At 51.3% G+C, this 23,641-nt stretch overlaps 1 protein-coding gene across 2 annotated transcripts; it reads left to right on the forward strand.

Moving 5' to 3' along the window:
• Nucleotides 1–406: 406 nt before the first annotated feature.
• FHL1 (four and a half LIM domains 1) lies at nt 407–23,223 on the forward strand. 2 transcript variants are annotated; one of them, XM_026038988.1, is made up of 6 exons: nt 407–521; nt 19,008–19,189; nt 19,932–20,109; nt 20,579–20,748; nt 21,364–21,550; nt 22,270–23,223. In XM_026038988.1, the coding sequence occupies exons 1-6, from the start codon at nt 410–412 to the stop codon at nt 22,422–22,424; spliced, it is 984 nt and encodes a 327-aa protein (XP_025894773.1). In that variant the 5' UTR covers nt 407–409; the 3' UTR covers nt 22,425–23,223. The 2 variants fall into 2 exon arrangements, with proteins under 2 accessions (XP_025894773.1, XP_025894774.1); XM_026038989.1 differs by lacking the exon at nt 407–521 and adding an exon at nt 3,135–3,169.
• Nucleotides 23,224–23,641: the final 418 nt, after the last annotated feature.

The following is a 23,641-nucleotide window of genomic DNA, read 5'->3' on the forward strand; positions in this document are numbered from 1 at the left end:
CCATGTGGGTTTCCACAGTCCCTGCTGAGGAGGGTCCCTCAGGGCCCTTTGGCAGCACCATAAACCCTCTCTCCATCGAGAGCCACCTGCAGTTAATCCTCTGAGCAGGTCCCCATGACCCACTCAGGTGCACAGGTCCAAAATCCACGTGCCGTTTTGCTGCACAGATGTGATTAGAGTCTGCAGATGAAGGCTTCATGTGGCCCGTGTTTTGACCATGCAAACCCAAAAACCAAAGAGGCTGTGCCCAGCCTCCCTGGGAAGAACAGCTGCACTTGAAGATCTTTTCCAATCATTATGATTCTATAAACAACTCTGAGGTGGTTCAGYTTTTCCACTGCTTCACCTGCCTTGAAGCTTCCTTAATGAGCAGCTAATTASCCTCTTGCAAGTGGGAACACCTGGGTCCATGAGGGCAAGATCCATCACCTCCCAGTACAGCAGAGATCCAAMACATGACAAGGTTGGTGAGAAGAAGGCTCTGTATCTCTTCCTTGCACGAACAAGCCCTTTGTTTTCAGGTAAGATTTGGGGTAATATGTGGCTCTTTTGGGTCTGTGTCCAATGCTCTGAGTCAAGTAGCCTCCCTCTGCAACAGTTCCAATATTTCCAAATAAAGTTTCCTTGCAGTCAGCCTTTGAGTGACTAATTCAACTGACTCAGTTTTAAGTGCCTCTGCTTATAGTTCATTTTGTTTAAATAAATARTCAAGGATCCATCAGGCTTTTTTTTCTGCATGTTTGTCCCCAAACTGATGAGTGCGCTGACTGATGGCATTCCTTAGGGAGCAGTAGTGATGGCTCTGGGCTGACACAGACTTGTCTCAGCCCTCTGAAATGAGCCGTGTCATTCCTGCAGTTTGGTCCTGTTTAATGCAGCTCTCTGRCAGGGGTTTTTACGGCCCTGTGTTGCAGCTGTAATAACGAGGATGCTGGAGTGCCTTTTTCTGGACTTGAGCTGGGCGCTGTCTTCACTCCCTAAATCATCCTCTGGATTTTTTTGAACCGAGCTGGGCTGTGGATGAGGTTGCGGGCGCCTGTCCTGCTGCTTCTCTCTGGAYGTGATGCTGGGTCTGTGGAGCCGTCCAAAAAGGGCCATAGGGCTATGGAGGAATGGGCAGAGGATCTGGCCTTTAGCTGTAACCTAAGGAGATGGGGAAAAAAAATAATATCTATTACATCTGTTCTGCAGCAATCAGTGGGGTATGTGCTGGTTTGATATTTGGCTGCTGCTCCCTTAGGCCCACAGAGCTCTGGCTGGCTCTGGGACAGAGTGGTGGCACTTTCAGTCGGTGTCGCACATGGAAGGTGTCCTGTATTTTAACTGGGAGGCTGTGGGTCCTGACCAAAGGTGTTYGCTTGGGGGCAGGGTGCCCGTAGTGCTGCCCATGGGCTGCCATCCTGCTGGGCTCACGCATTTCCAAGCCTCCTCCACAGAGGTGCCGGGCAGAAACCTGCTGGAATGGCTCTGTCTCCATCGGGACAAGGGTTGTGCCAAGCKCCAGTGGTTCCTCATGGGATGGGCGCTGGCTTGGAGCAGGAACCAGGCTGGTCCCATGGCCTCCAAGGAAGGAAGCCCAGAGCTCCCCAGGGAAGCGCTCCTGGTGTGACATCCCATCTGCTTTTCCAGCCCAGCAATCTAAATCCTGGGATTCTTCCATCCTTGTTGGCTTGGTTTGCCTGACTGGGAARGTTCTGGCTGTATCCCGTCCTAGCAGGACTTAGTGTGTCCGCTTTCTCGTGCGGCTGCAGCCACGTCACGCTGCTCTGCCCTGGGGACAGGAGGCTTTGGCCAATGTTCCTCTCGGTCTGGTGGCCGCTTACAGGCACCCGCTGGAGACAAGTTCTTTGCTGGTGGTTATTAGGCTTTATGCTTGTTGGAAGAGCTGCTGGCATAGCCAGCTGGAAATGTGTATTTGGATTCCTCTGAAAGCTGAATATAAACTATGATCTGTAGTAGTAAATAACAGTGGTATTTCCCCTCTGTATTTCACGAGAGCCTGAAGCCGCTCTTGGTAAGCGGTGACAGTCTGAGCTCCAGGACAACGAGCCAACAAACATCCCCTGACCTGCCAGCGCTGTGAGCGCGGTCCTCAGGGATGCTGGAGAAGCTGCGGGACTCACCTGCTTGCAGGAAAACATGGAGAGAAGCCCAGAAAGGCAAAAGCCTCTGTAGAGAGGGTATGTTTGTTCTTGTGCAATGTTTGTTCCTCCTTGCTAAACAAACAAATTCCTTGGCTCAGAGCATCGCGATCTGCTCCCTGGGGATGCCAGGACTGTAGCCGGGACACCCACCCGGGTGCCTGCGGTGCTCTGGTCCAGAAGCTCTGCTGCTCTTTTGGGCACCACCGAGTTCGTTTCAATGCAAGAGCCCCGATGTGGGCATCTCTTGCAGAAAAACTTGCTGGACCCCGTATCCAGAGCAGGAGCATGGGAGAAGTGGGACTAACTTGGCAGATGAATGAGTGGAAAACGAACAGGAGAAGGGATGGGGAAAGGAGGGGTCTGGAGAACAACAGCAAACATCCTCAGGTTTGCCTGATGTGGTGCAGCACAAATGGGGCAGATTCATTTAAACACAGATTTTTTTTTTTTCTGCCTGCTAGTATTTTCTCCTGTCTTTTCCAAGGAAAAATAGCTATCTTTTGGCATCCTCTGCGCTGTGCTCTTTAGCTCGGTTCATTCCTTCCCTGCAGGCTTCTCACTTGAGCCAACCCTTCCCTTTTATTTATTTTCTGCCCTGGAAACCCGTGTCTGTGCGCCCGAAGGTGACACGTATGGGGAGCAGAGCAGCCSGCAAACACTCCGCGCTTGGGGGTGGGCAGCTCAGACACGTGCCGAGGATGAGGATGAACATCCCAAATCCGCCCCCCTCGACCACAACCGTGCCCGGGGGGCTGGGGCAGCATCTCCGGCTGGCAAAGTGCCGCTCGGGGCCGAGTTTCCCGCGGGGCCGGTGCGGAGGCCCGGGGAGGAGCAGGCGGCTTCCCGGCCGCCGCGGTGCTATTGGCTGCACGCGCGTTTTTTGCAAGGCGTCTCCCGGCTATAAGCGGAGGGAGCGYGGGGCCGCTCTCCCGCCGGCCGGACCCTGTGTTCCAGCTGCATCCCGGGCCCTCCGGCGGCTCCCGYGGCAGTTGGGAAGCGCGTGCCCCTCCTGGAGCATCCTCCCGGTGAGCAGGGCCGGGGGCTCYGTGTGCCCCTGGGATGCACTTGGGCTCTTCCCTATTGGATTAGACAGGGAGGGCTGGGAAGGCGGGAGATTGCTGAATGCGTAGCGTGATTCCTGGGGAAGTGCACACTTTCTAGCGAGCAATTTCTTTATTAATGTTAATGCTGAGTTAGCCTCAAACTGCATCTGTTTTTGGGGGAGGCAGCGTTTGAGCAGGGGATTGAGCTAAYGTGGGTGCTGGCGCCTTCTTTCCTTTGCACCCTCTTCTCTGCCGACGGCTTTTCCCCCCTGGAAAGGTGGCGTGTTTGGAGTGAAAGGAGCTGGTCGGGGTGTGAATTCCTCCTGCCTGCCTGCTGAGCGGGTGTTTCGGGAGGGTTTGCAGCAGGTTGCTCCAGGCAGGAGGTCAGATGTGCTGGGCTCATGTCCTCAAMAACAAGGTGGGAGGAAAGAGCTAAACCAGCGGCTGCCTTGTGGGACCCTYGGGTGACGTGAGACACAAGGACTGGCACCCGCCACACCGCGGGAGCGGGCGGTTAGCGATGGGATGGGGAACGGAGCAACGCTTTTATCCACGGATTGCTGCACCTTCCCCTCTCCACCTTCCCCTCCCTTTCCATAAGGAATCCAAGGTCACAGAGTTTCTAACAAGCCACATGTGGCTGTCCCCACGTGAGCGCGGGTGCCTTGGCCTTTATACGGGTGCTGCACCCTTGTACCCACCTCTGCGGACGCACCTACAGGAGGGAAACTCTCCCCCGTTTGTTTCCCATGGGTGTCTCCAACATTAATCTTCTCTTCAGCAAACTTTCCACAGAYAAGTTGATGCCTGGGACTCTGGTCCGGTTCATGTTATGTAAGAAGGGCTGCTTTTTAGATCATTGAGCTCCATTTTTTTTTTCTTTAATGTGCTACCAATTCGATTTTTTATTTTGTTTTGTTTTGGGAAGTTTCTAGAGGGGAAGGAAAAAAAAAAAGCTTTAGAAAGGAAACTGATTAAATTCTTAAGCCATGACGTAGAAAGCAAATAGCTGATCATGCAGCCAAATATGGCTTTAAAATTGTGACTTTCTCTTTTAACGATAAAAGCACCCACATACCTCATTCTGTAGAAAACACCCTCTYCCCCTCTGACTCTGAGCACAGCATTCCTGAATGCAAACCAGTCCCAATTACYGCCTACAGAGCTCACTAAGCAAAAATTCGTTCTTGACTAATAACTACTAAAAAAATGAGTTAGGTGTTTTGAAGCTAGCATGGCATGTACAAAGTCAAGATCTCGGAGCAGAAAAATGAACTGCTCGGGTTTGGGATCCAGCTCTTGGGAACCACTTCTGGAGCAGGATTTTGTGTTGRTTTCTGAGCATGGGATGGCTGCAGGACTGGGCTCTGGGTGCAATGATGCCTGCAGGTTGCTAGTGGGAGCTGCCCAAAAGCAGGCAAGGTTTAGGGCATGCAAACACTTGGAAATAAATGCTCTGCAGAGCATTGCCAGCCTAGACAGCATTGGCTGTCTTTATTTTGGAAGCAGCATCTTTGCCGAGCTGCACCATGGATGTGGCATCGGGATGGAAAACAGGGTTGTGCCGTGTTATGGGGTGTGCATCCCATTGCCCTCCCTGTGCTGCATGTATCCTGGTGGGAGGAGAACTCGTGGTTCTCCAGGACCACGGCTGTGACTTCCTTCCCCTTGGAGACACCTGCTTGTGTTTGCAGCAYGGGGATGCCTTGGTGGGGCAGAAACTGCTTGTGCTTCAGTGGAAATAGTGGTGCAAGCCAGGACTGCTTAGACCTGAAGCCCCAGGCCTGCATTTAGTGGTCAGACCTTTCAACACTGCCCTTTAACCACAACCTGTCAGACTCCAAATGCCCTTAGGTGCATAACCTGCAGCATGCAGAACTCACTCTGGTCCAGGCTCCTCACTTTTGCTTGGGGAAAAAGGGATGGAAATTGTGAAAAATCTTCCCAGACCTGACCAGCGACTTATAAAAAGTATTACAAAAACTAGAGTGCAAACTTTACAGTCAAAAGCCTTTAGCTCAGTTCATTGTGACTTCTTTTCTTCCTCATCTCTCTCCTGTGGAAGAGGCAGACAGGGAGAAGAGCAAAGCAGAGAGGTCTGAGATCAGGCATTTCATGTCCAAGGCTGGCAGCGGGACTGTGGGCGGAAGAACGAGCCCTCGTGTTTCATTTAGATACCCTGATTTGGAGAGGCATTTTAACCAGATGGCTCTAGAGACACCAGGGCTCTGAAGGATTAAATGCTATTTAGATAAAGTGCATGTTTCCACTCGTGCAGCAGCCCGGCTTTAGGAGGGCTGTGCCGTAGTGCCTGGCTTCAGTCTGCTTTTCCTGGCAGAGCCCGGGAGCAAAGGCATCGCTTGCCTAAGGCTCGGCGATGGGATGCAGCACCCGGCACCCCTCAGCATTGCTCTGCTCCAAGCATGAGTGTAGGAAGATGTACAAAAAATAAAGTCCTTTTTTGAGGGCAGTGTTTGCTGTGGGTAGGAGCTATTCAAAAATCAAGACGATGGCACTGCGACCAGCTTGGAAGGGGATAAAGAGATAGTCCTGGGGAAGGGCTCTTCTAAAATAGAGCAAATTAAAGAGTGTACTGGAAGAGACTGGATGGTTGTGTTGGGGTTCCTGACAGAGACATTGCTGAGCCCAGGGTGGAAGTGATGGGATTTTGCTGTGCGCCTGCTTGGAAACTTTAAAGCAAAGTTACAATTTTGGTTTGGATGATGTTGAAGAATTGCATTATTTTTGCAAAGAGGGAATTCAAAGCCTCTTCATTGCAGAGTGATGGGGGAGAGCTGTGTTCTTAGGAGACCCACTCAAATGACATGTGCCTAGTTCTGTCTTGCTCCCTGAGCCTACTGATCCTACTGATGGATGTATTTGGGGGATTTTCCTCTCATTTTTGGTGGAAAAAAATCTGGACAAGGGAAGCTCTGCTTTCTCTTGGCCAGCACAGTGGGTTGCTGGGCATGTGGACGTGCAATGGACACCAGTTAAAACTGAGGGGTTAAAAGTGGTGGCATAYGGTTATATTCGTGATCTGCTGGGGTTAAATGCAGAACCCAAGTTGTCACCCAAGGCACAAATGAAGAACAGGAAAAATTGCTTCTGGTGGAAATGGACAGGGCTCTTCAGCTCCCTTGTTTGCTGTCTTTTTTTGTCGCTCCYGGGAGGAGTGGAAAATAAGAGACTAAACTCGGGGGTTACTTGACAGGTTTATTTTGATGTTTACCAGTTTGGAATCAAGAGGATTTAATTCTTGCCAAATTGCAGAACCACAGCGAGATGAATCTGTTTTGGCTTCTGTTCTTTGATGTGATCAATGTGCTTTACTTCTCCCTCTTACAAGCCAACTTTAATGACAAAATTGTTGTACCTCTATGTGAGCATCCGTGTGTTGCACCAGTGTCTAAACTGTTGAAGACTTCATAGTTCTGGCAGCCCAAGAGCTGCTCTCTGTGTTTTGTTTGGCCAGAGACAGCAAAAAAACCCTCACAGCTTTCTAAAGCTCTGTCTTCTCAACTGGTGAGCTGGYTATGCCCTGCTTCCCTTGCACAGTGTTCAGCTTGAAACTCAGTGGTCCTGGGTCTTGTCCAGTGGTTGCCTGGTGGCTCCCAGGCAGAGAACCAGCTCCAGGCCCTTTCTCAATGACCTCTTTTGGGAATGTTCACTTTTCATGTGTTCCTCGAGTGGGTTTTGGCCAAAAAATTCCCCCAAAGGGTGACTTCAACCCACCCAACCTATACTTCACATCAGCCCTGGTGAAGCTGGAGGTGGGGTGGGAGAAAATAACCTGCTTTCTTTTAAAGAAATGCCCCAAGTTGTGGGAACTGTTYGGACCTGGCAGGCTACTCGCAAGCCATTTACAATTTGTTTAGCTTGGGCCTGGCTGCCCCTGGCAGTTGTTACCATCAGCTGCCTTTCTTATCTGCTCTTTCCTATAATAAACACTGGGGCAAAGGCTTGGAATTAGTCACTTCTGGGGCCCTGCTTGTCCTTCCAGCTTCTGTCCTGCCTTCTCATTCCTGGAGACTTCAATTTCTTCCACATTGTTCTGCGTTTTGCCAGTTTGTCCATCYTCTTATTCCACTGAAATAGGAGAGAGGAGTTTTTAAAGTGTCCCATAGGTGTTTAATCCCCGGAATGGCCTCCGGTCTGGCAGATAGGCCATGCTGGAACAGCTGTGTAGGCTCCTGCTGCTATAATATATGACAGAAATCTTGTCCTGTGGCTGGACACGCTGTTCTGGCTGCTCGGATGCTCAGCCTGCGGAGGAAGCATTAGGATCCTGGAAGCATCCCAGGAGCCTGGCACCGCATCCTACTGCTCTGTGCAGTATTAACTGCACTGGAAAAGAGATAGCACCTCCAGGAGGCCACAGGGCTCCTKGATCCTAATTCAACCCTGGTGCAGAAAATGGAATAATTCCTGCTGATCTGCTGCTGCTCCAAATTCCCCGGTGATCTCTAAGTGCTGTCCTGAGCTGGTCCTGCTGCTGCCAGTACCTTAAGAGAGGCAGTAATGAGCAGAGRAGGGTGTCAGGATCTCTCTGTGGTCTCATCTCACTTTAAAAATACCCAGTGCTATACGTTTCATTCCACACATGCAAACATTGCTTCCTATCTACCCCTRTCCGGCTGACTGGGAGCCAGTCACCCTTCCCGTTTGGAAGAGGCTGCTGGATAAATGCCATTTGATGTATAACGTATCTTGGTGCCGATCCTAGGAATGATATGGGTGGCAATATTGGAGCAGAACCAGAAAAATCTTGGAAATTTAGATTCTGGACCTGCTGTTGTGGTAGGTTGAATGTCCCTCAGCGGGGCTGTGAGTGACGCCATGTGGCTGGGGTGGTTTTCTTTCTTGTAAAAACAACCCATCCTGCCCCTCAGCCCTTTATTTCAAATCTAAGGAGGGATTTGGGTAAGTTCTGGGCTAATCTTGGCTGAGGCCTGGGTGCAATGGGCTAAATGGATATTGCTGACTCCTTTCCAGCACTCCATGTTGGAGGTCAGAGCAAATCCCACGCACTTGATCCTGTTTCCTTTGCTTCTCAGTGCATTTGGTGCTGATGAATGTGATGATGAATAGGAGGAAATTTGTGTCCAAGAGCATAAACAGGCAATGATTCCAATAACTTACTGGTGTCCTCCTAGTCCTCACTTGTGGAATGCTGCCGTTGAGATCCGCTGTGAGCAGATATGTTACTGTTAGGTGTGTAGACCTTTTGGATACCTCTTTTGGGGAAGATGTTGCAATCTGGGGGTGGGAAGCGTCGCCTCGAGACAGCAGTGAAGCTCCCCGCGTGTTCCGCTGGGTCCTGGCACAAACAACCCATAAATCCGCCCTGGACGGCAGGCCCGTTTGTTTTGGTTACCGGGAGCTTGCGGAGCGCAAACGCGAGCCAAAATAGCCATGAGCTCATCCTGGGAGCAGTGGCAGCCGCCGGAGAGGGAGCCAGCGGCGCCGGCCGCCCCCGTGAGAGACCGTGCCGGGGGGAAAGGCTCCGAGATCGGGAACTTGCTGCGCCGGAGAGGGCGCTGACGGCCCCCGTGGGACCGGGCTTGCCAAGGACCTCCAGCTTGGACACTTCTCCCTGTGCAAGGATGGGGGGAACGGTGTGGATTATCCTGGTACATTATGCAGGGAAAGTGTAAAAGCTGCATTAGCAGAAAAAGAATAGATTTTTTTTTTTTTTTTTGATTGATTTCAGCAGTGGAGTTTTTGTGCATTGGAAGTCTTTTATTATAAGTTTACAAGCACTAAGTGCTCATTTCTGTGTCTTGCAAGTCCCCTCCAGGCCCTGGGGCTGGATTTCTTCCCCCTCCTCCTCCCTGGAGCTGYGTGGAAAACGTTCTGGGGTCACAGCTTATCCTGAGTCTCACAGGCGCCTCTGTCACAGCCCTTGTGGCGTTTGGTCACCCGCTCCAAGGAAGGGCTCAGGGGATCCCTGTGGTCAGGGCTCCATTAGCAGGGCTGTTTAATGTGAAGAGTTATAACTGAGCAAGATTTGGGTAATTTGGGTAAAAGAAACACGATTTCAGCTGTGCCTATCAGCCTATTAGATCCAATCCTGCACTGGCAGCGCTCACAAGTGCGTCCAGGACACCCAGGTGTCGGGTCTGAGTTTGAGTGATCCCATTGCATGGCAGATCCTTGTGCTCCGTGATGGTGCTCATAGTAGCTTTTGGAGGGGAGGTGCTGCTTGTCCGAGATGCACAGTGGATTGTGTGCATGTAACAGTATGGAAAAATCCTTGGCACTTCGCAAGCGTTCCCGGTGCGAGGCTGCATCTTGGGTTTCCTCCTGCAATGCGGCTGCACGAGTCAACCTTAAAAAAAGCCACCACTTCACATCTGCTTCGGGATTCTGCTGGTTTTCTCCAGCGCTTGCCCACATTTAGGGCTGCTTTTTTTGTGGTGCAGGGCTGACGCCCTAAAAGTTTGCTTGGACTCTTGGGTTGGCTGCTAGCAGTGATCATGCAGAGCAGCATCACTTCTCTTTATGGACTGTGTTGTTCGTTGTTCCTGAACTTATTGTCTTGCCCCTACTTGAAAAAGAAAACAAACCCATTGCTGGGCCAGGATCCAGAGAGGATGGCTTAACCAAACCCAGCTGCACTTGTACTATCTCCACTTGGTTTATTTTTAGGTTTAAAATCAAGCACACATTTAAGTATATATTTTTTTTTTATTATTATGAGTTTTGTGTTTTATAAATGTAACTGTAGGCTTTGCGCGTGGCTCCTCCTAAATTGTAAGGGCTGTGACGGTGCCTAAACCAGCATCTTTTCCATATCTATCCCATGTGGYCCCTGGGAGGAGGTTTAGCCTTAAATACTGGAGACCCAGGGACCTCTTCATAACAGAAAGTGTTGCACGTCTTGCTTTTTTGGTGCTTTGTTCTCATTAAAAACAAAGCAACACAAAAGTGCAGATATCTAAGTGATATACACATGAGGATGTGCTCTCCCTGCTCCAGGASCCATCAGGCAGCGAGGGCTCCAAAAAGCTGGTTTCTCAGCCACTAGGATGTGACATAATTCACATGTTCCGGGATCCGTTTGGGGCTCCAGCGGTGTCCCGGGAGGCAAATTAAGTGTAGCAGCATAAATAACGTCATTTCCCCCACCGCTTTGCACTGCGCTGTCTCTGCTGGGTCTTGGCAAGTGCTAGTCCCCTGCCTTGGCTTTTCCTGATGGTGCCAAAGTGAYGGCAACTTTGCTGGGCTGCTCCACAAGGAGCATGCGAGGGGGGAATCTCCCCTTTTCCCTCTCCCATGGAAGAACCTCCATTTCTGGGTTGGATCTATAGACTTAGTTTAAATCAAATCCTAATCCTGATGCAAAACATGAAGGGTTTTTTTTTCCTTATTTATTTATTTATTTTTTTTCTGGAGGATCAGCATTTTCTACTCAACTCCCTGTTCACATTTTCAGTGTAGTCCTAATACCCGGCTCTGGTCTGGCCTGATTTCCAGGGAGACCCAAGATCTTTATCACCTTGTGAAGAAAGGAGATTTACGCTCCTGTATCACACAGGCGCTTTGAAAATATTACCACTGATTCCAGCAAAACGACGCATGCATTTTAATGCTGTTATGAGACATTGTACCACTCGAGGGCTCTACAGAGAGGGCTGCTGGGGACTTGTCACCCCGCGTCTCTCTGCCACAGAGTTTCTGCTGGGAGAAACAGCAAGCTTTGTTTTGCAGCAGAATTTTGCACTTGTGCCCTTCTGTGCCTGCCTGCAACCATAAGAGAAGCAAAATTAGGTTGTTCTTAAAATCTGTTCTTCTTTTGTGGGCAATGGGCTTCCTCCCCTGTGCGTTTGGCTTTACCCTGCAAGGAGCAGCTCTCAGGTTTGCACCGTGGTCTGCCAGCCCGGCAAGGGCTGGGACGTGCACCAGGAGCAGCGAGACATGAGCTGGATGGGGCTTTAGTGAGCCTGCAGGACAAGCACGTGGGTGTCTTGTGGCCCTTGGGTGGGTGTCCTCTCCCCAAACTGTCCATGCATCCCCGAGCACGTCCAGCTGTGCCCATGAGATGTGGGGCCAAGAAAGTGGCTGTGAATTAGAAGGCACCCCAGAGCAAAGGGTTTCCACTTTTGTCTTGGCTGAGGTTAGTGCAGAGCCTGGTCCTGGGCTGGACCATGTCTGGGGAGATGGTTGCACAGGTCACTGCTGTGTGTCTGTTGAACCAGGTGGTTATTGCTACCCCGTCCAGCTAAGGAAAGACTTAATTATTTCAACCCATTCTAAAGAGCTAGGAAGGAGGGGAAAAAAAAAAAAGCACCACTGCAGACAATATATATCCTGCAGGTCATATATTATTTAATGGAGCAATAGTAATTGCTGTTTACTCTGTCTGGAAAGCAGTTCCTCTGCTGGGGAAGAGGAACCCAGAGCTACTTTGCTTGCAGAGCTACTCTTAGTGCAATGAAATTCATTGTACTTTGTTACTGCTGCCAGGCTGGAGGAAGCGGACGCCTCCCCATTTAGAAGCACATTTATCTGAAGTTGGAAATAAAACTATCCCCTTCCAAAGCAGAAGTTTCTGAGAATAACATGGGTGACTAATCCAACCACATGGGCCTTACCGGAGGGGACTTTGCAGCTTTGTTTTCCCCTGTAAAGAATGCCCAGCATATGTCCTGACAATTAGTCAGAGTGCCCAAAAATACCCCTTTGGACCTGCAAGCTGATCCCCTCCAGCTCATAGACCTGGGGCTACGCAGAGGGGGCTTGGGGAGGGGGTGGTTATTTTTAAAACGGTCAAGGAGCAAGGGAGGTTTGGTCCTTGCAGCCCCTGGCGCCRTGCGCCAAGTGGAAGCGCCACTGGGCAAATGCCAATCCCGCCGGAGGCGAGTGTCCCGAGCCAGGAGCTGCCGTCCCGCCGGCACTAAATCGGTGCTCAGGGCAGCGGTGCCAGGGTCGGGCACTGCTTTGATGGGGAGCTGGATGCCAAGGAGTCTTCCCAAGTGGCGTATCAGCCCTGGGAAGGGCATGTCCTTCCACTGGGATGCAGCTGGTCTTTGCGTGCCGCTTCCCGGCCCCTTTCCGCACAGCCCTGGCCRCCCCAGCTGAAGTTTTGTGTCTCCAACATCCCCCATGTGCTGAGTTTCTTGTGATGCACAGGAGGGAGGGTGGATGGCAGGGCCTGATTTCCTACCTGTCGTGGGTAGGTTTCCACGTGAGGTACACGACCCAGCTTCCAAGCAGTGATCCGCACTAATAACTCGTTTCCTCGTGGGCGCTTCTCCGTAATCTCTCGGACTGCACCAAGGGCAGAGCAGAGCTCGGCAGCTGCTGCTGCACCGGGGAGGAGTAATTGGGAGCAATTAACACGCACGGAGCGCAGTGGAAGTTGTGGAATATTATTTCAGCGCTGGCTCACTAACAGCTTGGTGCAGCCCTAGCGTRAGCGCTTGTGTGGGATGGCAGGATTATGTTGCTGTGAAGTCCATCAGAGCCCGTTTCTCCTGCGGGATGGGGTTGCCTTGCTGCCCRGCTGGGATCTGGGTGGTGTTAATTTGACAGGGACTTAGGCTGCTTTTCTCCGTCCTGAAGTCAGAGCTGGACAGCGGAGGAAACTTTTTGTCTTCCTTATATATGATACACATATATGATATATATATTTATATATATATATACAAATGGATAGTCTTTTGGACATATCTCTCTTTCTAAACCTGTACTGGATGTCCCATCCTAACTGTGGGGACCTCAGCAGTCACCCGCTGTCCTTGTTCCAGGGGGACTTTGAATCTTCTGTGCAGTGTAACAGGGAGCCACAGGGCAAAAGGGTGGGAAGAAGTGGCCAAATCAAAGCCATGCTGTGCAGCACCTAACGCTGCTACAACCTCTCAGTCCCTACGGAGCTGTCATACCCTGGGACTGCTGCCCTGGCTCTKTGCTGGTGCCTCGAGCCTTCCCCAGGCTCCAAATACCCAGGCAGGGCCTGAGCAAAACCTTGGGTCTTCGAAGCAGCCCTTGACCRTCTCCCTGGCCCCTTTCCCCCCAGCCTTGGTGTCTCCCGGCTCTCCGCAGCCTGCCAGGCTCTGCCATGTCAGCGACAGGTGACGGTGACAGGGCCAGAGCGTGCGGAAAGGATCTACGGAGCAGMTGGCAGCCAGGGCATAAATTTGGAGCTGCCTCGGGAATAGTCCTGGAAGCAGTCCAGCCTGTGCACAGAGGCAGATGGGGAAAATCCCCGCTTTTCTCTTTCCAGTTTTGCCATTTTTCAGATCCCTGTGTTTCCAGCTCCAGGACTTTTGGGTGCTCTTTCGTCAGTGCTCCCCTACCCTCCTCCATATTTTTCCTGTCTTCTTAACCCTTCTCCTTTTGCCTCTACTCACTCATATCACACATGTCCCTGGCGGGCTACCAGACCTGCGTCTGCCCTACAAACCCATTCCCGTTTCCTCTGTCCCCAAGGGCTTGCTTGGTACCACGCACAGACCTCGCCTCTTAAAAGGGGATTTTCAAAATCCCTTGTAAGGGTTTTAAAGCATAGAAATAACCCCCCAAAGCCTGAATCTGCTGGGCGGTTACTTGTGGAAAAAGGCAATTTTTGCACAAATGTCAGATGGCTGCAAGAGTAAATGTGGATGCAACCCGCTTCACCTCACTGCTGCAGCCGTGAGTGGAGTGGATCTGGAGCCTGTCCACAGGAGAGAGGGACTAGGGAGCGATCCAGGGCTCTCCTTTCCACGGGAGCTTTTCTGTGTTGGGTTTTGGGGCATGCTGTGACCCTAAGAGGTGACAGATGCTCCCCTCCTCCCCCTATTTACTGCTGCCTGCTTCTTTGATGATGGTGACTAATAGTTCATCAATGCCTGGGCTAYAGCGGCTCCATTTAGGACTTTCTGCCCCCTGAGTGACAGCAGGATGTGTGAGCAAACCGAGACGCCCCGACCTTTCCTGGCAGGATTGTTAGGGCAAGAAAATACTCTGGAAAGCACAATATGAATCATTTGTCCATCCAAGAGCATGACACCATGTCTTAGCCACGCTGCCAGGCCTGAATGGAGAGGTCAGCTCCCTTGCGTGCTGAAAATGTGCAGGAAAGCTGAGCTTTAGGGTTAAAACATGTTAAAAACGTGCCTTGCTGGTGTGTTCGTGGTGCTGCTTCCTCCCTGTCCGTCCTGGGGAGTGTGGAGCTGATGGGAGCAGAGACTTTGTGGTGCAGATGGATCCGAATTGGAGGCTTCAGCTCCCTGTTGGCTTTTGCAGGGCAGTGATGCCCTCCAGACACAAGCAGTGGTGTGTTTAACCCCACGTGAAGGAAGAAGGAAGGAACAAAAAGGGGCTTGAGGAAGAGATGGGAGCTGTCCAAGATCATCCAGCCAGAATGAGTGGCCATCTAAGCGCAGCCCCATCTTGTTGGGATGCTGCAGGATGGAGCAAAGMGGCTCTGCAGGCGCTTGTGCATCTGCACTTCGTGGTGCCTGTGCTCATTGTGGTCCCCATGCTGCCGGGCTGCTGCGGRGACCTGGCTGCTGGGGTGCCGCTTGTCACCGTGCAGTGATGCCGTGCCGCCTTGCAGGGCGGGAAGGCATCCTTGCCATCCTCGTGGGAAGAGCAGGGYGCTCCGGGAGCAGGAAGCGGCTCCCGAGCAGGAGTGCGGCAGGAAGAAAGGAGAGCGGTTAACGGTGCACGGGCCATGCACGGGCCAAAAATGAACTCGTGTGTGTAAACATCTCCTGGTGCACAGCGAGATTAGCGCAGGAAAATACCAGTTGTTAGGGTTCCTGTTGCCATCCGAGTTATGCAAACAATTTACTTGTGTCTATACGCGAGCTGGGGCAGAACAGCACGRGGTATTTTCTCATTGGAGTATTTCTGCATTCTGCTATTCTAGCCCATTTTCTGCTTGCAACATGGGATGCAAGGAGATCCGGGCTGCGCTGCTGTGGGGCCGCTTGCTGTCAGAGCCTGGCCTTTTCCTGGCCGTGATCAAAATGCTGCCAAGATGCCGATTGCTGCTTGCAGGCCTGATGCCACCACGATGGACTCCRGGGGCAGGAATCAACATGGGCTCTTCCCAGTGCCTTAAGCGCCTTTCCCACGGCCATGGCGTGAGTCAGTGTCGAGGCGGGATTAGCAGCCGGGTGTCCTGGCCCCCGGCCCTGCGCGCGCTGCTGCCAATTACATAACTGAGGTGAGAGGCAGCGATGGAGCTCGTGGCTCCGCACCCCAGATCKGTGGGTAGGAGCTGGCCCCAAAACYGAGCTCAGCAAGGGAAGCAATGAAGGATGAGCCCAGCTTTGTTCCTAGACRTCACAGAAGCCCCATGGTCATGAAAGTGGCTCTTGCATGGGTCCCTGAGCTGCAAACCACAGTATTTTGCACCCATGCAGCCAAGAGCCGGCCCCTTGGGCCCGTTGTGCAGCAGCAGCAGCCCAGAAGCACCTCAGGTTTGCGACTTTAGCTTGCAGCCGATGCAAGCCACAATCCAGCTCCAAAGCCAAGGCCAGATTGTCCCAGCAGGGCTCAGGTTCCTAAGGCGCGCTCGGCCTTTGGGACTAATTTGGGTGCTGAGTAGCTGGGCAGGTATTTACATAGAGGTCTCTGGATCCTATTCTTCTCCCTTGGATCACCTAAAATGGTAAGAATTTTCAAGGGGGATTAAGGTTGTGATCCCTGGGGAGGGGAGTGGACATCTGCTAGGAGTCCCGTCCGTATTAATAGCCTCCCTTTCAATGTATGTTATCAAACGAGGCACTTCCCTATCGGCCAAGGGACTGTGACCCGCGTCGCCTACGGGGCTGCTTGCGACTGGGGCCGTCCCCATGGCTTTCCACCGGCATGCAGGTAAAGGGGAAAGGAGGGAGGTTTGTTGGCAGTGTCTGGTACTAGAGCCATCCCTACTTAAACCATCCGTAAGCTGCTGTGTAGCCCTTAGGGTCCAGCCCGTTTGCAACCCTGAATCACGCTGTTGCTGTTGCAAAGCTTGCTGTGATGCAGTGTGTAGGGGGCTGTGTCCGGGCATCGAGCTGGGGTGCAGATCCCACCAGTGTCACGCACGTGCCCAGAGAGGATGATGTGGTGCTCGTGTGACAGCACGAAACCCCTCCAGGGCAGGGGAGCCATTCAGTTTGGATGCAAGACCTGTATCTGTTGACCACTGGCCTGGCCGCTGCAGTTGGGCTGTTTGCCGTCCCCTCGGCCATGCCTGCCGTGTCCCCTGCACCCCGGRGTTTGCAGGGACAAGGGGCGCTTGGCTTTGCTCTGCAGTGCTTTGAGCCCACGTCCTGCCAAGGATGACCGTATCTCCTCCCATGTGCACCCTGGCATGAGAGGCACATCAGGGTTATGCTGAATGGGTTGTTTCCTTTGCTTTTAGTGGGGCCTTTTGGAAAGGTTTCCATGTGTGCCGGAGCCTGGCAGCCTTGCCGGGCTCTGCACGATGTGTCCGAGCAGGCCCGGCCAGAGGCTGCAGCGCTGGAGCAGCGCGTTTTCAACAGCGCGTCCCTCCTTCCCCGGGGAAGCGGGAGGATCTAGTAGCGACGGGAACGTGCACGGGGGTGATAGGGCCGTGGGGAATGAACTGGCAGCTGMTGGGGAACTTGGAGCACGTTTTGTTCTAAATAAAGCTGCTTCCATTTTATCAACAGGGTAATCTTTGGATTACAGAGCGTGCGGCTCGCACGTGCTCTGCCCGGGCAGTGGCAGAGAGCTGCTCTTTACCCTTTGCTAACAGTCCTGTGAGCTCTGCCCCGCAAATAACAGRACCTTGCTTTTAGGGGTGTTCCCTGATGTATATATGTATAATGTATATATTATAGCATCCAGGGTTATGTGGTCTCGGTGTACTCAGCGGGCAGAGAAAAACCAACCTCTTCTAGGGAAGAAAGTCAAAAAAAAMCCCCTTCTTTCCGTATTGCGGAAGAGTGCACTAGTGTGATGGCTGTGTCAGGCCTCAGCGGGGCCTGGGCCTTGCGACTGTAGCGTTTTAGAGCCCTGAGCGTGGCCACCAGCCTGCAGAGGGTGGTGGCCACGCCGCAGGATGGCTGCTTGGAGGATGGGGATGTGGCTGCACCAGGACGGTGGGACTCGGGAAGCATGGGGATGGGTGGCTAGCAGCACCTCCGTGGTCAGGTACGTGTTGGAGTCGGTTCCAGCCAGCCTTGGTGCCAAACGCCCCGATACTCGAGAAGGCCACGGGTCTGGCCAGTTGCCCTCCAGCTGTAGTCAAATCCATCAGGGAGCTACATTTAGAGAGCGCTGGTGGGGGGATCTGCTGCCTCCCTGTCACCTCCTGCCCACATAGGGGAGTGCCTGGCTGCTCCCGGGCCGGCTCGAGCACGGACAACCCCGGCGTGTCCGTGGGTCCCCAAGGCTGTGCTGACAGACGCCCGCTCGGGCGCTCGGTGCGGCTCCGCGAGCTGGCGGCGGCTCACACCGTTTCCACATTTCCCAGCTGTCTACCCGCTCCGCTGGCTCGAAGCGGCGCGAACGCGACCCCAGGCAAGGCGGTGGGCAGGCCGCGGCCGTCGCCCGACCTTGGCTGGGCCGCGTTGCCCCGTCGCGCTCCCGCAGAGCCGGCCCTGCCCGCTGGGCCCGCGGCCTGGCCCTGTGCAGAGCAGGCGGCGGCCGCCTGATCCCRTAAAGACGGATGGGATTATGTGTCCCGCGCTGGGGACAGCAGTTCTCCGCGTGCCTCAGGGCTGACCTCACCGAGAGCGGGACGAGTAGGAGCCGGGGGGATGGTTCTTTGGGAAGCGACACGCTGGGAAGTGATCCCTTTTCCAGCTCTCCTTGGCTTGTGCACAGTGCTGGAGCAAATGAAGCCCTTTGGGACCAGAGGCCACTTGATGCTCCGGCATCTGAGTTTGCAGGGAAAGCTCAGCCAGGCTCTGCTATGCTTGAGACCTGGGTGGGCTGATGGACCTTCCCTATGATTGATGCCCTTGGTCTGATGAAGGGTGTTCACAGCCCAGGGCTTCCGTCCCCACCCTTCACGATGGAGGACAAGGGACTACTCGGGGTTGTGTAACCGCACAGGTGCTTTCCCCACCCGCCGCMTGCAGCCAAAGTGGAAAATCCTACAGCCGAGAGCCCCCACGCCCATCCCAGCTCCCAGCCGACATGGTCACTAGCCGGCCATGGTGCAAGGCTCATGTTTTGGCAGAGCTCCGCTGGCACGAACTTGAGAAGTTTTGTCGATGTCGGAAGATCTCTTGTTTCTTTTCCCCCAAGGCTTTGCATATGAAAGTCCAGCAAAGGAGGCAGCTGGACACTGCACAAGCATCCGTCACAAAAGGGCTTGGGAGGGCTGCAGCTGGCTGCACGCTTTGCCTGGAGGTTCGGAAAATATTTTCCTTTACTTTYGGTCAGAGGTCTGTGCTCGTGTGACGTGGAGCCTCATGCAGGGTCTGGCCCTCGGGAGCTAAGGAGTGATTAGGTACCACTGGCCTTGCTTGATGTGAACCAGGTGAATAAAATGGGATCCCTCAAGAGGTGACAAGGAAAGGCTGTCGCTCAGCTCAGGTTTCCACTCCGAGTCCCAGGGCGAGCAGTTTGCAGGGCTGTGTCCGCAGTGGCCGTGACTTGGAAGCTATGGATCTTTGGCYAGAGCCCATCCGCCCTCTCTATCTTGGCTGGTTATTAAGGCAAATATTTGTGTTTCTAGTGCAGTACTTACGCTAAGCACAGCGTCAAGTGCGGGGCTTCCAGGAGGAARGGCAGTCTCCGGCCCTGCTCCCATCTTCCCTCCTGGGCCCTTTCCATTCAACATCCATCTCTGCACAGGCCCCAAGGAGCTCCAGCAGTTTTGGAGGCTTCAGGGCTGATGTTTTGACCTTCCTGCCTCTCCTAGGGCCCGGCAGTTACACCGTGGGCACCATGTCGGAGCGCTTCGACTGCCACTACTGCCGTGACCCRCTGCAAGGCAAGAAGTACGTGCAGAAGGAGGGGCGCCACTGCTGCGTCAAGTGCTTTGAGAAGTTCTGCGCCAACACCTGCATCGAGTGCAAGAAGCCCATCGGCGCCGACTCCAAGGTGCGTGCTGAGCATGTGGATGGGTGGTTGCAGCTCTACGTTTTGTGATGGGACAGATCTCCCAACATGATTTCCCTCCTATTTTTCTGGCTCTGGCCTCTCTGTGAGGYTCTGCACAAGAGCAAGTCGCATGGTGGGGCCTCCGGCCATCAGTCAGGCGGTGCTTGCTCGTGTTCCTTGGGCGAAGAGCCAGAAGCTCTGGGGTAAAGCAGTAAGGGATGCTCAGGATGGACTGCACGCAATCTAGCTACAGCCATAGGAGCTGCTGCAAAGATCAAGCTGTCCTGAAGACAGCACTGCAGCCTGTACAGGACTCACAGAATAATCATCTTTAGGCCAGACACTTGGAGAACACGCTCCTTGGTCTGGCTTTTGTGGTAGTTAAGCCTTCATTGCTCTGTGTTTATGGCCGTAACAATTCACCTTAACTAGAGGGAACCTGAGGACTAGAGCTGTCCCAATGCTTGAGACCTTCAGCGCTCAGTGTCAGAAACACAGGTACCTTAAAACACTCAGTATTCATTTGATCCTGGATTTAAAATCTTCACGGCTTAATCTTAAGCTCCTTGTGTCAGTGAACTCTGTTAAATGTCCCTCCCTTTGTTTGCACCACCAAAACACTGAATGTGGAAGTAATGGGGAGAATAAAATCTATCCTTGGTGCTGAGGCTTATGAGATGACAGCTTCTTTTAAGGGSTGCTCAAAGAGCAGGCCTCAGGGCTCACGTCTCGCTTGTTCCAGGAGCTGCATTTCAAGAACCGTTACTGGCACGACAACTGCTTCCGCTGCGTCAAGTGCTACACCTCCTTGGTCAACGAGCCCTTTATGCTGAGGGAGAACAACAAGGTTTGGTGCAGCAACTGCACTGCCACTGAGGACGCACCGAGATGTAAGGGCTGCTTCAAGCCTATTATTGCAGGTACGGTACCTTATTACTGCAGCTAGTGACACTACTGCTGTGAGCTGCTCCGCTTCCAACTGCACAGAGGTTCACCAGTGCTGGAGGATGCTGKGAGGTGCCTGGGCATTGTGCTCAAAGCCTGCAGCACAATATGGTGCATGTTTTAACTGTTGCTCTCTTGCTCATTTAGACACTTGTCTAAAATGYTGCCCTGCAGCTAATCCCCATGCGAATAGTGTATCGTCTTAAATCACTTCTACCAAAAGGTTTGTTCTATAGGAGTGTAACCTCCAGTGCCCTTCTCAGAAATGCTGAGGCACTTGCCCATATCAACRTTTAAGAAAATCCTCTTTGGATAGCTGCAGTGGGATGTGGAAAGGAACAGTCTTTCTCTCATTCCAGTTGAGGTCTTATCTGCTSTCACATCATTGCAAAGAGTAAGAGTTTGCCACAGGTCTGAAACCCCAAATGACATTGTCTGTTCCAGGAGACCAAAACGTTGAGTACAAGAAGATGGTCTGGCATAAGGACTGCTTCACTTGCAGCCAGTGCAACAAAGTGATTGGATCTGGGAGCTTCTTTCCCAAGGGCGATGACTTCTACTGTGTCTCCTGCCATGAGCAGAAGTTTGCCAAGACCTGTGCTAAGTGCAAGAATGTAAGTCCTTCTGATCTGCAAAGGCAGCTGGCTTTCAAGCTGCTAACCCTTACCATAAGGGCTGTGAGAAGCTAGAAGGGTTCTCAAACTAGCAGAGAGATTATGCTATAGCTGTGCCATTGTCTACTTTCTTTCCTGAGATACTGGTGTGAGCAGATGATGTGGTTAACAGCACGAGGGAGCTAAAGGTTACTGTACATTAAGGCAGCTGAGCAGGAGCAGTGCAGAGTTCCAAGAGGTTTCCACAGACTGAAATCAAGATAACACCAGTCTTGCCCTTGTTTGGTGGATGACAAGGCTACCTCCTAGAGAGCTTAAACCATCTTACTGTGTATTCAAGCAGCAAAATAATGATTTATAGAAAACAGCTGTTTTACAACTTCTGCAACTGATTAACATTGACTTGCAGAGTTGCTGCATAATAAGCTATTATGAAAGCCCAGGACCTGTAGGATTACAGGCCACAGAAACTCAAGTGCTGCTCTATTTAATTAAAGCCTTCAAAACAAGATCTTCACAGTGGCAAAACTCTCCCATCACACACTCCATGCACATGTTGCCTTTCTTCATCCTGACTGATTCTGAACCCCAGTGTATCTGCTCTTTGCCTCCTAGCCCATCACTTCTGGAGGTCTCACTTACCAGGAGCAGCCGTGGCACTCGGAGTGCTTCATTTGTTCCAACTGCAAGAAGCAACTGGGTGGGAAGCGCTTCACAGCTGTAGAGGATCAGTTTTACTGTGTTGACTGCTACAAGGAGTGCGTTGCCAAGAAGTGTGCTGGCTGCAAGAATCCGATTACAGGTATGTTGGAATAAATGCAGCTTGTGGGCACTTAGTGGTTAAGGTCAGAAGTGAGATGGGTGAAAGTCATGTACCCAAGAAGTTACTAACACCAGCAGCAGGTCTAGTATCTCCCACCTTATTCCTGCTGTTTACATGTGAGCTAATTATAAAGTCACGGACTCCTAGGGCTCAAGCTACTACCTGAGCTCTTCACATTTTGCCCTCTTCCAATTTATCTCCCCTACCTGGAACATTTCTGATTTCCAAATCTAAGAACTAGAAGACTAAAAGGACCGTGCTTTATTTAGTGCCCTGGAATAATGTTTGCTTTGCTTCTAATACGTTTTGCATGTCATGGTTATTAGATATGAAAATCCCAAAGCTAACCCCTGAAAGACAGGCACCATCCTGCCAATTCCACAAGTTTTCCCTTCTCTTCTGCGTGCATCTGACCCTGTAACAAAGTGGCTGGATGTTTAGCCCAGCCTGTCCTTGCTCTATTACTCGCTCCTTCAATTTGACTGTTCCCTGGAGAAAAGGAAAAACCTTAATGTAGACAAGCTCACAGAAAGTTGCCTGTTTCTCTAAGAGCAGTGCTCCTGAGCAGAAAACTGAGCAGTTGCCTGTTTCTCTAAGAGCAGTTATATTAGTATAGAAGGAAAGCAGGTAGGTTGGTGGACTAACCCGGCCAAGGACACCTACTATCGCCGTCCTATAATTGTTTTCTCTCCTAGCAGGATTTGGAAGAGGAACCAGTGTGGTTAACTATGAAGATGAATCCTGGCACGATTATTGTTTCAAATGCACAAAGTGTGCCCGTGGTCTGGCCAACAAGCGCTTTGTTTGCCATAATGGAAAAATTTACTGTGCCGACTGTCCCAAACGACTGTAAGGAGCAAACAGCAACTGCTGTAAAATGGATTTCAGCCCTGCTTTCCCAAATAGTCTTGGTAAAGAAGCAGGTTTTGCATGCTAAAAAAAACTTAACTTTTTTCTTTCATTTTAGCATGAAAAGAACTAAAGTAACCTAAACATACCGGGTCTGATTTTTGAAGCTCCTGCAGTAAGAATACACATGCTGTTGCAAAAAGTTAACTTTGCTTTCAAGTAACTGTTAGTGTAAAGGCTTAAACTGCCACTTCAGTTTTAAGTTTAGCCTTAAAGATCCCAATATTATATACTCTGCATGTGTAGCCTAAACTAAAGCAGCTGGTTTTRAACTTATCTGGTATATTTAAGCTTGGCATTTAAATGAACCGGGTTTGACAAGGCATGCACAAGCCCTAGTACCTTGCATCCTGGATGAGCAAGATTATTCTTATGTATTTACAGTACATTACATATATCACACACATAACAACAGGTCAATAATAAACACTTTACATTATCTTACCCCATTGAGTTGCAGCAAGTATATGGAATGGGCTTTGTCTTACATATAATAACATTTTTGTCTTACAGATAATAACATTTTGACAGTATGTTTTAGCTTTAGTTAGTTACCATAAAAATGTTTTAATTTGGATTTCTGCATGGTGTGTTCARAAGTTTTGCTCACCAGCTTTTTCTACATCACTGTTTAAATTAGATTTTCTATAAGCAATTACTAATCCATTAGTAAGATGTAAGTCTTTCAACTAKAGCAAAATGCACTTGCATTTGTAAGTGCCTTAAAAAGGCTCAGGCAATCATAGCTCTCCTATCATATCAGTATATGTTTTATGATTTAATAAAAGTAAGACTAGTGCTTGTTTGGAGTCTTACAGTCTGGAAAACTGTTTTTTCATTTCACCAACTCATATGACAGACAACTCTTAGGGCTGAGCTTCTGAGCTCAATTCCGACACTGTCCTTCCTCTGGCAAGGTAAGAGGTTCTGCCACAGTGCCCTTAAATAGCTGAGGACCAACCCAACACTTTCCACAAACCTTTTCCATTTCCTTTATAACTGACTCAGGACCATCTGCTAGGAACAGGCCCTGCAGAAGAGTCCTTTGGAGAAGACAGGTACAACCACTATCTACACCCACCTCYGTCTCACTGACCTGAACTCTGGTTTAAAGGTTTTTTTCCACAGCACCAGCTGATTCCAAACAGAAATATKCGTAAA

The sequence above is a fragment of the Nothoprocta perdicaria genome, unplaced genomic scaffold (genome assembly GCF_003342845.1).
Source record: "Nothoprocta perdicaria isolate Ctin4 unplaced genomic scaffold, notPer1 scaffold_22, whole genome shotgun sequence".
Classification (NCBI taxonomy): domain Eukaryota; kingdom Metazoa; phylum Chordata; class Aves; order Tinamiformes; family Tinamidae; genus Nothoprocta; species Nothoprocta perdicaria.